This window comes from Myotis brandtii, unplaced genomic scaffold (genome assembly GCF_000412655.1).
Source record: "Myotis brandtii unplaced genomic scaffold, ASM41265v1 scaffold1223, whole genome shotgun sequence".
NCBI classification, from domain to species: Eukaryota; Metazoa; Chordata; class Mammalia; order Chiroptera; family Vespertilionidae; genus Myotis; species Myotis brandtii.
In genome coordinates, this window is record NW_005354265.1 from 825,409 (window position 1) to 843,210 (window position 17,802).

The 17,802-nt window shown below is 42.1% G+C and overlaps 1 protein-coding gene across 2 annotated transcripts in view; it reads right to left on the reverse strand.

Annotated features, from left to right (window-relative positions):
* The window catches only part of KIAA0753 (KIAA0753 ortholog), a 56,038-nt gene that overhangs the window by 19,137 nt on the left and 19,099 nt on the right, over positions 1 to 17,802 (reverse strand). For both annotated transcript variants that reach the window (XM_005858873.2, XM_005858872.2), the window contains exons 8-14: positions 11,571 to 11,803; positions 9,691 to 9,857; positions 7,949 to 8,068; positions 6,240 to 6,329; positions 3,987 to 4,065; positions 2,680 to 2,763; positions 32 to 208 (exon numbers count right to left, since the gene is read on the reverse strand). In XM_005858873.2, coding sequence (XP_005858935.1) covers positions 32 to 208; positions 2,680 to 2,763; positions 3,987 to 4,065; positions 6,240 to 6,329; positions 7,949 to 8,068; positions 9,691 to 9,857; positions 11,571 to 11,803 — 950 coding nt within the window. The remainder of the gene's footprint in view (positions 1 to 31; positions 209 to 2,679; positions 2,764 to 3,986; positions 4,066 to 6,239; positions 6,330 to 7,948; positions 8,069 to 9,690; positions 9,858 to 11,570; positions 11,804 to 17,802) is intronic.

Genomic DNA, 17,802 nt, shown 5'->3' on the forward strand with positions numbered 1-17,802 from the left:
GGCCAACCAGAGCCTGCAGCCCAGACCTTACTTCCATTTCCTCCATTCGGAGCAGCATGGTCTCCAGACACAGGCCGTCCCCTAAGGTGGCTAAGGCGTCAGGCTCCAAGATCTTAGAGTGAGTCACAGCCCGGAGCTCACGAGTGGTATCTTCCAAAACATCGTCCAGCTGAGGATTGTTGTTGGATTTACAATCAAGAGCAGTAGCCTACGAAACAAGGGAGGAGGATGGGAAGGCAATCCAAAGCCAGCAGAGGAACCTAAAGATTAATGCTGATCATAACCCACCACATGGTGATCCAACTGGCAGTTTTTACCTCCTCTGAGTTAGTAAATATCAAAATCACTAACATCAGTACAATTTTTACCAGTCGTTTAAACAGTAGCATTAACCAAGTAATACTAGTATTGTCTGTGTAAAGTATCACAATAATAGTTCACAGAAGAAAATATATTATTAATGGCCAGTAAAGATATGAACAAGTATCCAATCTTAATCAAAGTTAAATAAAAATTATGCCCTGGCTGGTGAGCATTGTCCCATGCACCGAAAGGTTGCTGGTTCGATTCCCAATCAGGGTACATGCCCAGGTTGCCAGCTCAATCCCTGGTGGGAGGCTTGCAGGAGGCAGCCAATTGATGTTTCACACTCACATCAATGTTTCAGATGACACCCAACCAACCGCCAGGGCTAAAAGCATTGACTCTTGATGGTGCTGTGTATGAAACTCTTTACAACAATCCTGATGTTTAACAGCGGCCACAACACTAAATACTTTTCTTCTTCCATAAGTTATAGTAAAGACCATTTAATGCAAACTTATCTGTGTAATTCTTACATAGAAAGCTAATCATTCTTTTTGTTGTTAATCCTCACCCGAGGATACTTTTTACCACTGATTTTAGAGAATGTGGAAGGGAGGGAGGAGAGAGGGAGAGAGGGAGAGAGAGAGAAATGCAAGAGAGACACATTGATTGGTTGCCTCTTGCACATGCCCTGACCGGGCCAGGGATTGAACCTGCAACCCATAACCCTTTGGTGTGCGGGCTGACATTCTAACCACTGGCCAGGGCGAAGACTGACTATTCTTTTTTTTTTTTTTTTTTTTTGACACCTGGATGAAGCATTTTATTTTATATATTTTTTTTGATTAAGTTATTACATATGTGTCCTTATCCCCACATAACCCCCCACCCCCCCTCATCATGCCCAAGACTGACTATTCTTAAAATATTCACACATGTCCACTTCACAGACAGCATTTATAATCACTTCATTTGTGGAGTTGCCTCCCTAGCCTCGTTATTTTACTAGAATAAAAGTATCACTTGGTGGCTATCTGCACCAGAACATAGCATCCCCGATTTGTAAGAGCTAAATGCAGGCTTTCAGTTTCCAGTCTCAGAAGCCTCACCTCACATGAGATTCTGTCATAAAATATTGTACAATGAACTTATAATCACAAAGATTAGGAACATCAATGCAAGAGAGACACATTGAGATTTAATCATGGTGCAGTTATAAAGAAAACTCTGACTAATAATTACAATAGGGATACATTCTGGAAACCTGCTACCTTCCTTCCTGTTCCTAAGGTGGCTGGACTGGTGGCGCTTCCTTCCAACTCCCACCTGGCCCTGAAAGCTGCACACCTGCTCCGCACAGACACCGTTACCTTGTTTCCACCCTGCACACGGGGTCAGTGCTGCAGTCGGCACCGTCCGCTCACAGCCTAGGCCGGTGGGAGCACACCTGTGGTCCTCCAGAGGCTGGACAACTACAAAGCCTGTTGTTCTTCCCTCAAATGTGATCACTTTTCCTTGGGCTATCTTTTCTCTCCGTGCGGCCAGATACTGGTCATTACTGGACACTCAAAATATGCTGGCCCCGAGTATAAAGGAAATTAGGCCAGTAATGAGCAAAACCAGGCTGAATGAAAGGAAATGAGGACAGCCATTCTCCTGCCGGAGGCCATCAGCATTCAGGGTCACGCAGTGTACCCACGTTCTGTCATTACGAGGAGCACAAAAGAGCCACTAATAAGAACCGGTGGCTCCAGAGCTGTTTGCAAGGCGGATCTAACTCCTCATGCTACATACACACTGTAAGCATGAACATGCCACACATGAAAAATAACTTCCACTTCTTGCATAAGATAATCTAGTGTTTGCAAAGTGTTTGCAATGTGCACCTCATTTTCCTTACAACTGAGACATCATCACGTAATAATACCACACGCACCTCCTCTGCAGGCTGGGCTGTCCCTGTGTTTACCGATGGGCGATCCTTCAAATGAGTATCTGCTCCCACAGAAGAATTAACTCTCTATTAAAACAGACAAGAAGCCAGTAATGAGCAAAACCAGGCTGAATGAAAGGAAATGAGGACAGCCATTCTCCTGCCGGAGGCCATCAGCATCCAGGGTCACGCAGTGCACCCACGTTCTGTCATTATGAGGAGCACAAAAGAGCCACTAACAAGAACCTGTGGCTCCAGAGCTGTTTGCAAGGCGGATCTAACTCCTCATGCTACATACACACTGTAAGCATGAACATGCCACACATGAAAAATAACTTCCACTTCTTGCGTAAGATAATCTAGTGTTTGCAAAGTGTTTGCAATGTGCACCTCATTTTCCTTACAACTGAGACATCATCACGTAATAATACCACACGCACCTCCTCTGCAGGCTGGGCTGTCCCTGTGTTTACCGATGGGCGATCCTTCAAATGAGTATCTGCTCCCACAGAAGAATTAACTCTCTATTAAAACAGACAAGAAAGCTCATGAATTATAAAAATTTACAACCCATATTAGTACAAATGAATTCTGTAATGGAGTAACTTCTGTGTGGACTGTTCATCAGCTTTAGCTACAGGAGGCTTTTTGTAGCAATTCGAAGCACTCTGTCTTTATGAAAATAAACGTCATGTGTTGATCTTGGCTTTCTGCCCCTTTCCTCCCTCACTTTGTAAACATTGTCAGAGTAGCTGTGTGTTTTTATGCAACTACTCCACTTCTCTATTCCAGTTAACTCATTGATAAAATGAAGAGGTTGGATGACATGGTCTCTAGGACCCCTCCCTGTTCTATAGTCCTGAGATTCCCATGGACTCTAATAATAATTCAACATTTCTTAAACTAGAGCTACAGAAACTCAGCGACCTTTTCAGGGGCCCAGAATGCCAATCGCTCCATTTAAGATGCTAATATTCTTCTGTGGCCTCATCCGTTCACACACACAGACTGTCCCTATTTACAGGTGGATCCACAGGGTCTGGCCACAACATTCAGCCTAAGAGGATGCACAACCTGCTGCTGATGCTGTATGCAATGCCATCTTCAAAAAAGCCCTGGTCTGTACCCAGAAATCTCTCTCCTTTGGAAAAATAGTGTCAATCATCTCAAACCACTGAAGTGAGAGAGCAGAAGCAGTTAGCTAACGCATGACCACCGATACACATTTGACTAAGAATGGAAATTGTGCCTGGTTGGTATGGTCAGTGATTGAGTGCTGATCCACGAACCAGGAGGTCGAGGTTCGAATTCCGGTCGGGGCACATGCCCAGGTTGCAGGCCCAATCCGTGGTGGGGGGCAGAGTGGGAGCCGGGCAGGGGGCAGCCAATCAATGATTCTCTCCCATTATTGATGTTTCTATCCCTCTCTCCCTCTCCCTTCCTCTCTCTAAAATTAATAAAAACATGTATTTTTTAAAAAGAATGAAAAATGCAATCTAAACTCATTCCCCAAACTAAAATCTCACCTCCTAAAAAGTGGGACTTTCTCTCTCCCCCTTGTCTTTGTCACCAGCCCACAATGGAAGGCCCTCGCAGCCAGCACTGCACCACACTGTGCAGCACGGCTCAGCGCTGCACCCTCCCTCTGCCAGACACGCAGCCCTACGAGGGGTCAGCGGGACCTCTGTAGCAACTCCTTCTATTTTGGAACTTCCCAACGGCAAGCAGATGAGGTGAAGCGGGTTACCTGAGCCTGTGCCAGCAGAGGCTTCAACCGCTCCAGGACTGCCTTCTCTACCTGGTCTGCTAACTGGGTAGCAGAAACACTATTTAGAAATAAAATAGAGAATTAAAATCAAAAGCAAGAAAATATTCTATTTTACATATTTATTTACCATTCCAGGTGAAGGAAAATCAAGTGTTTATAAACCCTCAATGCTTACCTAATTTTTCTTTCACATTGATTTTAGACAGAGGCAAGGGGAGAGAGAAAAACATCGATGTGAAGGGATCAAACCCGTAACCCGAGTACTGACCTGATCGGGAATCGAACCAGCCACTTTTTGGTATACAGGACGATGCCCCAACTGAGCCACACTGGCCAGGGCAATGCTTCCGTAATATTAAGGGCCATATGAGTCTCCTAGGGTCTTGTTAAAATAAGACTCTGAGCCCTGGCCAGTATTCCTCAGTGGTTAGAGCATTAGCCTGCAGACCAAAGGGTCACGGGTTTGATTCCCAGTCAAGGCCCATACCTGGGTTGTGGGTTTGCTCCCCAATTCCCGTCTAGGCACATGCAGGAGGCAACCGATCAATGCTTCCTCTCACATCGATGTTTCTCTCTCTTTTTCTCTCTCTCTCCCCCCTCCCTCCCTTCTTTACAGTCTCTCTAAAAAAAATCAATGGGAAAAATAGCCTCAGGTGAGAATTAAAAAATAAAAAATAGAACGCATACTCTGATTTAGTTGGTCTGACTGAGACTTGAGATTCTGCATTTCTAACAAGCTTCCAGGTGGATGCAACACTGCTGGTCCTACATCAAACATCTAATGAAGCACGTGAGGCTCTCAGTACATTTTAAAAGAATAATGGCTGCCTTTAAACAACTAAAGATGGTAGACAATTGGACAAATGAAACTAATTTTGCTCCCTCCCAAAGCGCCACAATAATAGAGTTAGACATAGACCCACAAAGAGAAGGGGAAAGGTGCTGGAGGCAGAAGGCCAAAGGCAATAACGTAGCTGACCTGAGAAAGCGGGATACTTAGCCCGCGTGGGAACACTGAACACCCACACAATGTGCACTACTGACTGACACAGGAGCAAGACTGGCAGCACCAGGCATGTCTAGCCTGGAGGTGAGCTGGGAGGCGTAGCATAAATATGGAAGACAAGCATCAAATGATGTTCGAGAAGCTAGACCTCTCTCCAACGCTGTGAGCAGTCTGGCTGCTCAGTCTCTGGAAGGGTCTCTTGACTAAGGGATGCCAATCCCAGCTGAGGCTGTAGGTACACTGCCAAAAGGAGGGGAGCATGTATGCACGCTGAATGCCGAGTGGTAGGAATTACAACCCTCCTCCCCAACCCAGCCCCTAGGACACTGGCATACAGATCTTTACCCTCCAGGCGAAACATCAGAAGACTCTACTCTGGACAGCCTGACACCCCCCCCCCCCCCCCCCCCCGCCCCCAGGAGAGACCTAAAGACCAGCATGAATTACAGCTAATGACAGCAAACAGTCCACCCAGATGACCCTAGAGCAGCAGTTCTCAACCTATGGGTCGCGACCCCTTCGGCGGTCGAACGACCCTTTCACAGGGGTCGCCTAAGACCATCCTGCATATCAGATATTTACATTACGATTCATAACAGTAGCAACATTACAGTTATGAAGTAGCAACGAAAATAATTTTATTGTTGGGTCACAACATGAGGAACTGTATTTAAAGGGCCAGAAGGTTGAGAGCCACTGCCCTAGAGGAAAGCTCAAGTTCAAGAATCCTTTCAGCATCAAGCCAATGGAGCCTAGAGGACAGTACAGAACAGCCACCCAGCTCTCCTCACAGCCGCCAGGACTCCCTGTGCTCCAATCCTGGCTCCACTGCAGCCTTCTGAGGTTATTTCAAAATCTTTTAAGCAGGCAGGCAGCCAATAAACATAAGTGTGACTACACCTTTAAACAATTTCAATTAGCTAGCTGTTAAAACAGTTAGATGATATATATCAGTGATGGCGAACCTATGACACGCGTGTCAGAGGTGACACGCAAACTCATTTTTTTGGTTGATTTTTCTTTGTTAAATGGCATTTAAATATATAAATAAATATCAAAAATATAAGTCTTTGTTTTACTATGGTTGCAAATATCAAAAAATTTCTATATGTGACACGGCACCAGAGTTAAGTTAGGGTTTTTCAAAATGCTGACAACCCGAGCTCAAAAGGTTCGCCATCACTGATATATATCAAGCCTATTTTACCCCAGAAACAGATATTTACCTCTGATTTTGCATTTTGTCCATTTCTTCAGCTTTTAATTCTCCGAGTTCCTTCAATCTTTTGGAAGTTTCTGCATCAAGCCAAGCGAGTCTAGCAGACAGAACACACAGAGTCAGACCACTTCTGCCTCGGTCTGCAGGTGCCAATACCACAGACACAGACTGGGATACCAGAGTGCCCATCCTGCCTCCAGGAAGGACGCAGAAGGTAACACAACCTCTCTGGACCCCGTAAGCTCTCCAGGTAACGTTCCGGGTAAGAAGACACTTCCGGGCACAAGCACTCCTAGTGTGCAAAGCAACAAAAACTGCGCCTGAATATTCTCCATAAACTATCCATCACTGGACTTAGATTTCCTGTTCAACTGCAAAATAAAGCTGTTGCTGTAGCTATACGGCTAGACAAAGAAATGGACTCCCGGAGAACCCTAAAGGCACAGTGAAGTCAAATAAAAGAGAAGGGAAAAGCGAACTCTATGTGGATGGGCTCTGATTATTTCGGTTTAGGATATGTAAATATTATTAAATTATTTAGTGGCCCATATTCATTTTTGCTTTCCCATAATTTCAAGAACAATTTCAGCCAAACAAATGCAGAGACCTGTTTTCACTGCTGTCCTCATAGGGAATGTTCTTGCCCCATCATCCCCTATTTAGGGCCTAGTCTTTAATCCTAATTTATTTTCCCGTCTAAAACCTCTGTTCTTAACCCTTTACTTCTTAGGGTAACCACCATGTTCGATCTTGAATTACAGCTAATGACAAGTCCTTCCTACTGATGGTAAACAAGCAGGGTCAGGATTTGGTCTTTTTTGCCCTTTTTTAAGTCTCCATAGCGCTCACAACTGTACCATATACAAAACAAGCAACTGCCAGCCAACTAACACACATATAAGTTTTTAAAAATATTTCGTTATATGTATATTTTATTTATGCATTTACAAATATTCTTGTTGGACAAAGTCCAAAGATGCCACCAAACTGCCAAAGAAGTCCATGGCACAAGCAAGCTTAAAGGCTCATTGATAATCATGACCCCTCGCTGGAGCCCTCTCGTCCTGGCTTACTCATCTTACCTTGCTCTGTTCTTCCTTCCTGTTTGATGTTCTTCCACTGGTTCCCCTTCCTATTACTGCTCCCGGGGAGCTAACCCAAAGCTCAATCCCTGCCCCACAACTAAATTGTTTCCTACTTCTTCCCTGTAAATATCACCTTCCTGCCTAATTCAAACACTGCCTCAAAGATGACAGCCAACTCTACCTCTCCTAACCTTTCTTCCTCCAACTTCTATCCTAGACCTTAAACACCCTGCTGTGCTGAGCAACCAGAATAACACACCGTCCAGGGAAGACTGCCTGGGTTCAAATCCCAGCTTTGGTCACTGACTATAAGTGTGACACGGGTAACTGACTGCACATGTCTTGCTTCATTTGAAAAATGGGAGTGATAACCACAGTATCTCCTTTATAGGGTTATAATGATTCAGAGAGCTAATACATGTAAAGCACTTGACACTCATATAATTTCTGAATGAATTAAATAAGGAATAAAAAAGGGATTCACTGTCTCAGCTGAATAGTTTGACAGAAAATGTTAATAATTTACATTTTAAATAACCACTTTATACACAGGGAAGAGAAGAAAGTTCATTTAGAATCTATGTGAAAGGGGCCCATACACTGTCAAAGATTTGAAAACACCAGCACAAACCTAACTGCTTCGTGCTCAACAGCACCTCCCAGCTGACTTTCCTCTTGAGCACTTTCTTGCTCCACAGACTGCTCTTTCGTGGTGTCTTTGGGGCTAGGTTTCACCTTCAGCCACGCAGCACTGCAAGAAATGGAAAGTAAATCTCTGCAACCATTCCCTCCACAGCCAATGGCTCACTGCAAGGTGACAGCTCAGAGAAGATAAAGCATTTAGAAACAGTGATCTCGAGCACGGGGCCCTAACGGGGAGCTGAATGTGAACAAGGGTGAGATCCCCCAGGACTCAGGCTCAGTATCAAGAGAGAAGTCCTCCTTTTGCTTCAAAGAAGCAATCACTATTTTATTTTGTTAACCCTCACCAAGGGTATTTTCTCCACGGATTTCCAGAGAGAGTGGAAAGGGGGCAGGAGGGGAGAGAGAAAAAACCATCAACTTGAGAGAGACGCATTGATTGGTTGTCTCCTGCACATGCCCTGGGCCGGGGATCGACCTGCAGCTCAGTTACGTGCCCTTGAAGGGTTGAACCCACGACCCTTCACTGTGGGGAACCAATGCTCTAACCACTGAGCACCACCACTCATGGCCAATCACTATTTTAAATGGGGGGGAAAAAGTCAATTATAGAATAATGGGTAAACTTCAACAAAAACCTGTAATAATATATAGACTTGGGTCACTAATTTCATTCCATATTATGAAGAAACCCTTTACCTTTATAGGCCTAATACAGCACTTTGAGTCTGGAGGCCTTATTATCCACTCCCCTCCCTAGCCGCCACACATACACTCAGCTGCAATATAAACTTTGCCTAATTGATGTTTACCAACTGAATTCACATCTTTATACTAACATATATATATGTAAAAGACAGACTTTAGAGGAGAGAAATAAAAATGAAAGAAGCACATCAAGCAATCAGAAGACCTGTTATGAGTCCCAGCTCTGCTATATAAGGAAGACAGTATATTCTCTAGACATTGCTTCTTCACCTTTAAAGTGAGAGTTGATGGATAAGCAGAACCATTCATTTAGAATCATTCAATCTTAAGGGAAATCCATTCTACCAGGCTTCTTAGCCTGTCTTTTGCCAGCCCCCAAAAGGCAGACCCCTTCAGTCACCGAACCTCTCACTCGTTTGCTCTCCACATTACTGCTTTTTGCTGCCTTCCTTTTACTGTCCTACCTCCTGTACTTCCCATTGTGCCTTCAAGAACTACTGTCCCATGGTAAACAAGTTCCCCTCGGACCAACTCCACAAAGACTGCTTCCACCTAACTGGACCCCGATGCCCCTGGAGGACAATACCTTCTCTCTAGCTCCGTGGAATGAGGTGACACAGCAATAATGTCAGCATTATCCCAACTGTCCCCTGCAGTCAGACAATGTCTGTGAGATTGTTATGGTTTTGTAAGTCATAATTATCTGGAATTAGAATCACTTTAAAATATTCACTCATCCATCCAGCAAAGACGTACTGAATTCCTGCTAAGATTTACTAAGTGTCAGGTAACTAGAAGGTATTAGGTGAAGAGATGAGTGAGGAAAGTCGATGAGCCTCCATACAGTGACACACGTCCACAAGGTGTTGGGGTGGCCCATGGAGGCTACACTACCCATCGTCAGGTAGGAAAAACTTCTGAATGGGAACTAAGGCTGCTGCTTTATTTGCGCTAAACAATAGGTCATCTTTTGGAGGAAAAATAAAGTCACATACCCAAACGGTCCCTTGAATTTTTACATACCATTTAGGAGACGCTTGTGGGGACGTGGGGTTTGGAGGTATCCAAGGAGCCCTAGTGTCTTTCAGAGGCTGTTGGTTTATTTTTAATCTGGATGAAACTGTTGTCTGATGCAACCTGCTTTTGCCCTGGGATTGGGTTGGTCTACTTTTTTCAGCTTTGTGAAGTCCCTGTAAGAGAGAAATATGAATTATCAAACCAAATGGATATCAAAGGAACTCTGACTTACTGAAGCTTCAAGTGCCCCCGTGCTATTCATGCATCCATTCAGCAAAACTCTAGCTGGGAAGCACTGAGGTGGAAATTTGGGGGAGGGTGTAAATGGCACAAAAACAATGTTGGTAAGGGGGGAGCGGAGATGCAAAACTGGAATCCACAGCTTTGCCATCTTTTGATATATGTTTTCATAATTGAACAAACCAAAAAAAGGGGGTTAAACTGTAAAACATTCTTGGTTAACTTCTCTGAGCCTCAGGTTTCTCATCTGTAAAATGGGAGATGTCTTTTTTTGTTTGTTCTATCTTTATTGTTGAAAGTATTACAGATGTCCCCCTTTTCCCCCCACTGATCCCTTCTAGCCCATCCCCCAACCCACACGAATGTCTGTATCCATGGGGTATACACATATGCATATAAATTATCTGGTTGATCTCTTCCCACCCACCCCTACCTTCCTGCTGCAATTAATTCATCAGCCTGTTCCATGTTTCTATGTCTCTGGATCTATTTTGTTCATCAGTTTATTTTGTTCTTTAGATTCACATATGAGTGAGATCATGACAGTTGTCTTTCTCCAACTGGCTTCAGGAATTTACTGACTGTAGCAAAAATATACTTAGGGCAGTGAAACAAGGGCACAGAAGCAGGAGATCATTTCTTCGCAAGTTTCTAGAAGGTTAAATGAGCTAATATAAGAAGAGTAAAGGAATTATTGGCTGTAGCAAAAATATACTTAGGGCAGTGAAACAAGGAAGGGCACAGAAGCAGGAGATCATTTCTTCGCACGTTTCTAGAAGGTTAAATGAGCTAATATAAGAAGAGTATGACGACCAAGGTAGAAAGGCTTGTTCATCTACACAGAATGATTCAGGCTGTTACAACCTTACAGAAAAGGAGGTGTCTCTGAAGAAGAGCACCAAGCTCATCTCACAGGCTCAGTTCTGCCTTTCCAACGACCCCCAGAGAGTCTGACTGGAAAGGAATAAAGACGATTCAAATCCATGATCCGTCGGTAACTGGTGGTAACTGCTCATTCCTTTTCCTGCGGCCACCAGATAATAATACAGGTTTGCTACAGAAGCCCCTGGACAGCACCATTAAATGGTAGGCACCACATTAAGAATATTTAGAGTATGAGGAGGTCTTCTGGCCACTCCCCACTGGTAGGGCCTTAAGTTAAATTTCAACGAGAAGCTTAAAATATAATCTAGTTTCAAGCCAGCTGGCTTCCAAAGCCATATTAAAAAGTACTCACCCTAGGATGCTTTTAATACTGAGTAGTTATTATTTACCAATATTTATCTTTAGCAGGAACCAAATCTTAATCTCCTCAAAGTTCACACTTCCAAATCAGAAGCAGAAAAACCTGAGTGTTAAAATAGCCTGTCTGATTAGGACCTTGGTATCAAGTAAGTTAGGATATTAGCAAACCAGGACAAGAGAGAATATCCTGTCCGAGCAACAATATTAAAAATTGCTATTTTGGGTAAAAAATAAAAACAACCTAGAGCTCAGCTAAGTCAGCTTATTTTAGGTAGTTGGACTCAAGGGCTCTGGCATTTAATGTCTAAGAACTCAAATCCTGGCTCCACCTTACCAGCCCTTGTGATGTTGGACAGTGTGAGGTGAATACCATGGGCCAAAAGAAAGGAGTGATTTCATACTTGCTGGGATCTGGCCGGTGCCAGAGCATCTTTCCTCCTACATGGCACATTGTCAGTCACAGGCCTCTTCCCCGCTGCTTTTGTTTTTGCCGGGGCCAATGCCTCTTCTTTGAAGCTTGCGTTTTGGTCTAGAATAGTCAGAGCCTCTTCTGGAAGGATATCCGCATCTAATGCCTCAAGCTCATTCTCCAACCTCGGGGTCCTCGGAAGCTCCCCATCAGGGGGATACTTATCTATATGGAGATTTCAAAAGGACAAACTGAGGGACAAGGTATTCAAATCAAGTGGGAGAGAATGATTATCTATAGACAGGTATGCTCCTTGTTGCCAATGTTACTCCTCCGCCTATGACTCCTACTGCACTTCTACAAGCAGGAACCCTGCCATGGTTGACGCCCTGAATTTTACCTCCCACATTTACTCATTCACCTGGTCCCTTTGTCCCTAATTCTAAAATATCTCGTACTTATCTCTGCCCTTCCTCCCCTTCTGCGACTACCCAAGGTCAGGCTTGCAATACCTTGTGACTATAGTGACAGCATCTCCTAAGTAACCCCTCTTTACCTTCAATCACACCTTCACCTGGCTACCAAAATTGTTTTTTCTAACATGTAAATATATTGCCCCGGCCAGTGTGGCTCAGGCTGCGGGTTTGATCCCCAGTCGGGGCACATACAGAGGCAACCAATCGATGTTCTCTCTCACATGGATGTTTCTCTCTCTCTTTCTCAATCTTCCCCGCTCTCTAAAATCAGTAAGCATATCCTGGGGTGAGGATTAAAAATAAAAAAGTAAATATTTATATGTCACTTGTTGAAACCTTTGATGGCTCTTAATTTGATACAGAATAGAGTCTGAACTCCATACATGACATACACCTTGCAATTGGAAAGGAAATAAAACTGCCTTTTTTGAGGATAAGATAATGCTTTCTATATAGAAAATCAAGAGTATCTACAGGCAAACAATTACAACTAAAAAGAGAGTTCAACAAGTTTTCTATATAAAAGAAGAAAAACATACAAAAACCAGTATCATTCCCACATTTCAAAATAATATGAGAAAATATAACAGAAATAAATACTATTAACATTAGCAACAAAAACTATAAGGCACTTAGGAAGAAAACTAAGAAAAGATATACACTTTTACAGAAAAAAAATTAAAGGTATTTTTTGCCCTAGCTGGTTTGGCTCAGTGGATAGAGCATCGGCCTGTGGACTGAAGAGTCCTGGGTTCGATTCCAGTCAAGGGCACATGCCTGGGTTGCGGGCTCAATCCCCAGTAGGGGGCATGCAAGAGGCAGCTGATCAATGATTCTCTCTCATCATTGATGTTTCTATCTTTCTCTCTCCCTCTCCCTTCCTCTCTGAAATCAATAAAAATATTTTTTTAAAAATTAAAGGTATTTTTAAAGGATGTGAAAAAAGAAGATATGAATAAATTATTTTCATGAATGGAAAGAATACTGTAAAGATGTCAATTCTCCCCAAAGTAATCTATAATTTTCAATGCAAATCCAATTAAAATTCCAACAGATTTTTTTGCGGGGATCTAACCAGGCTGACCCCAATATTCTTATGAAGAGGAAAGTCCCAAGATAGTCCAAATAATTGTAAAGCACAATAACAAAGTGTGGAGTGGGGAAGGAGCGGGTGGCTTATTCCACTAGAGATGCAGTGTTCATGATAAAGCTGTAATAATCAAGGCAGTGTGGGAGTGAAGCAGGATCAGGCAGAAACCAATGAGCAACACGGCTACGACAAAGGCAACATGAACATCAGCGAATATGAACTGTGTTCAATAGTGCTAAGACTACCCATGTCCACAGGTAACAAAATGAAACAGGATCCTTGCCTCACACTGAACAACTCTTAAGTCCTAAATGGAACAAAGACCTAATGTAAAAGGAAAACTTTACAGCTTTTAGAAGAAAATATAGGAAGAATATGATTATGATATCAGTACAGAAAAGGCTTTCTTAAACTCAAATATAATATTAAGATATTTAAATTTAATTATACTAAGCTACATTTCCTTTTGACAAAAACACACCATAAAGTTAACAGATAAGTTAGAGTCTGGAAGTAGAGATCTGTAATGCAAATAATTAACATAGGATAAATACGCAGAATATATAAAGAACATCCACAAATCTATAAGAAAAATAAGCAATCCTAAAGAGAAATAGACTAAGGATAGAAACTAGCAATATATAGAAAAAGCTTAACTGTCAATAAAAACATGAAAATATGATGACTGGGAATCAGAGAAATCCAAATTAAAACAATGAGGTACCATTTCACGCTCCAAGTGCCTAACTATGTGTCAGACACTGGGCTGGTCATAAAGGACACAATGACAAACAGACATAATACTTGTCCTGAAGGGAAAAGGCTGACAAAGGCAGATGCTACATTAGTTCCAACTGCCTGACAATGAAGAGAATATCACATTATAGTGAATAAATGTCTAATAATAATGCAGCATTCATGTTACATTCATGTTAGAGGTAGTACAATAAGCTACTAAATAAATCAAATGAAAACCGAACTGACATATAACTTTCAAATCAGTAGAGGAAACACAATGAAACAAGAAAATCTTTATTAATGTAATCAATTACAACAAAGGGGGGGGAAAGCCTTGACAAATAAAAAACATAAAATAAAATAAAAAAGAAGTTCAAATGCATCATTAGTCAGTAAATGTAAGGAGGTTAAATATAGAACTGTACAAACTATTTACAAGCAACTTTCTTAAAATAAAACATCAAAGGAAGATGGAACATAAAGGAATGAAAAATGTTATTCTAAGTAAATGCCAAACAAGTCAGGTAGATGAAACAAAAAAGAACAGAATCCAAAGTGAATAACATTAAAGAAGACAAAGAGAAATATTTACTAATAATAACATATAAAATCCACCAAAAAGATTTAACAGCCAGGAACTCTTATGCGTCTAACAGCACAATTTCAAAATATACAAAACAAAAATGAATAAAAATATAAGAAAATAAGAAAGTTTCATGTATCAAGAGACTTTAACATACCTTTTATATCAGTCATTTAAAAATCAGTAAATAAAACCAGAAAATTATACAAGAAAAAGAAATATAGATGGAAAAGAGGAAATAATCCAATAGTTTTTATTCATAGATGATATGAATTCTTACATTGGAAAACACAAATAATCTACAGATAAGTTATTAAAAATAAATTAGCTAGCTTAGAAATATTGCTAGATACAAGAGCAATACATAAAATCAATTCTATGTCTATATATCAGCAATATACATTAGAAATTAAAATTTAAAAAAGACATCATCATCTATAAGCGAATTGAAAATAGCAATACCAGGAAATCTAATGAATGCTAAACAAAACCATACACACACATACACACACACACAGACACACTATAAATTCCTGAGAGCATTTAAAAACAGTATCAATAAACCAGGTGCACGGATTTGTGCACCGGTGGGGTCCCTCGGCCTGGCCTGCGGGGTCAGCCGACCGGCAGTCCTACATCCCCCGAAGGATGTAGTAGTGCTGAAGCGGCAGGCAGCCTGAGCCCAGGCTGCGCACTGCACTGCTCCTGCTCATCCCGGCCCCACTGCGCCTGCCACTGCCACGGCTCGGTAAGCTCGCTACCGCTCCTCTGCGGTCTCCGCGCCTGTCCTAGGGCAATACTGGCACACCCATGACTGAGAAGCGGCCGTGGGCTCATGCCCAGTCAGTCCCAGTGCTGGTCCAATCCTGGTCCCAGTCTGGATGGGGGAGGGGCGTGCGCAGGGTGAGTGTCCGTGGGAGAGGCTCGTGCTGCCGCAGATGCACTTGCTAGCCATGAGCCTGGCTCTGGCGCCCACTGGTCAGCTGAGCGGTGCTCCCGCTGTGGGAGCGTACTGACCACCAGGGGGCAACTCCTGCATTGAGCATCTGCCCCCTGGTGGTCAGTGCACGTCATAGCTACCGGTCGACAGATTGAATGGTAGACTGGTCGCTTAGGCTTTTATATATATAGATGGAGGGATATACATTGTTTGTGGATTGGGAAATTCAATATTATAAAGATATCAATTCCTCATCAAAATTCCATTAGGTTGCTTTTTATTACTGTTTTCAGAGGAACAGGAGGATTGGTGGAAATTGACAAGTTCTGATTCTAAAATTTCTATGGAAATACTAAAGGTCAAGATTAGCCAAGACATTCTGGAAGAACAGATGGCAAAGCTATTCTACTGGGTATCAAGACTTAGAATAATTAAGACAGTGTATAGGAGCATAAGAACCAATATTAGATCAATGGAAGATAACAAGGGGCCAAGAAACTGACCCACACCTATGCAGACAGTTATTTTATGACAAAAGTGGCAGTATATGCCACTTTGGGGGTGAAAATAATTCTTTAAACAAATATTGCTAGCACAATTGGATATCCATTGGGAAGAAAGTGAAACTTTTTTTCTAGGAAATAACAAAAAATGTCTTCTTAATTTGGCACAGAGAAAAGCTTCTTAAACAGGATATAAAAACCAAAAATTCAAGAAAAGATTGCAACATTGGACTATAGTAAAATTAAAAATTCTGTTCATCAAAAGACACCACTGTAAAATTTAAAAGCAAGCCACGTCTTATTTCTAAGAAGATATGTACAATACAGATAACTGAGAAAGGTTCCATATGCAGAACACTCCTATGAAGAATTAAAAATCATTAAAAAAAAATAAAGGAGGGAAGGAAAAGAAAAAGAGGAAGTGAAAGACAGAGAAGGAAAGGGAGGGAGGATTAGGCAAGAGACTTGAACTGGAATTGCACAAAGTAAGACATATAAATGGTCTATAAATATACAAGAAAGTACTCACACAATTACTCATCCAGAAAATGTAAATTAAAATCACAATGACAGCCTTACACACCAATCAGGTGCCTAAATTTTTAAAAACTAGTAAGTGCTGACAAGACAGGAGACTAGAATATAAAATGGTGAAACTACTTTGAAAAAAATCTTTATCTTCTACAGTTGAATAAACATATAACCTATAATGTAACAATCGTATTTACAGGAATATACCCAAGATAAACACATGCACACATGTACTAAGAGACAAGAACAATCACAGTAGTTTTCTTTATAATCATCCAAATCTGGAAAAAACTCAATAATTAAAACAACAGCTTTGGTGTGCAGCATGGCCTCTCCCTCATGCACCCAGACCCAGCAGAAGCAGCCACATTGTGGATCAATTTGTAGCTCTAAATTGGTAGCCCAGGGCTGGTCGCAGGCAGTGTTTGACATTGACCTGCAGCAGAGTCCCTCCCAAGAGGCCCACATCAGACCACATGAGATCATGACCCAATTACTGCCACAAGGGGCACACCCAAAAGGAGATTTCAGCAGGCTCCAGACCCCCTGGGACAAATTCCATTTCATGGGGTCAGCCTCCCCATACAACAGCTTGTACACTGTCACTGGGGTCAACCCTTATAGTAAGCTGAAGGTCAGCTCCACTCACAGATATCGCAACAGCAGTCAAGACTGAATTACATCAGGAAGGCTCACAGAACTCACACAAGGGACATTCCTGGACCACCTAGCTCAGGTGATCAGGTTACACTGAGACCCACAGGCTATCTAGTACATAAGGCCACCATACCAAGACTGGGAGACACAGTAGATCTACCTCATATACAGAAACAAAATGGGGACACAAAGAAACATGCCCCAAATGAAAGAACAGGAAAAAAAAACACACCCAGAAAACAAACAGTAAATGAAACAAAGGCAAGCAATCTACCAGATACAGAGTACAAAACAATGGCTATAAGGATGCTCAAGGAACTTAGGGGAAGAATGGATCAACTCAGTGAGAACCTCAACAAAGAGATAGTAAGCATAAAAAGGGACATAGAAACCATAAAAAAGAACCAGTCAGAAATGAAGAATATACTGGAAGGAATAAATAGTAGGTTAGATGAAGCAGAGGATCAAATCAGCAAATTGGAAGACAAGGTAGCAGAAAACACCCAATCAGAGGAGCAAAAACAAATAAATAAATTTTAGAATGAGGACAGTCTAAGGGGCCTCTGGCACAACACCCAACGTAAAACATCCACATCCTAGGCAGTGATGGCGAACCTTTTGAGCTCGGCGTGTCAGCATTTTGAAAAACCCTAACTTAACTCTGGTGCCGTGTCACATATAGAAATTTTTTGATATTTGCAACCAT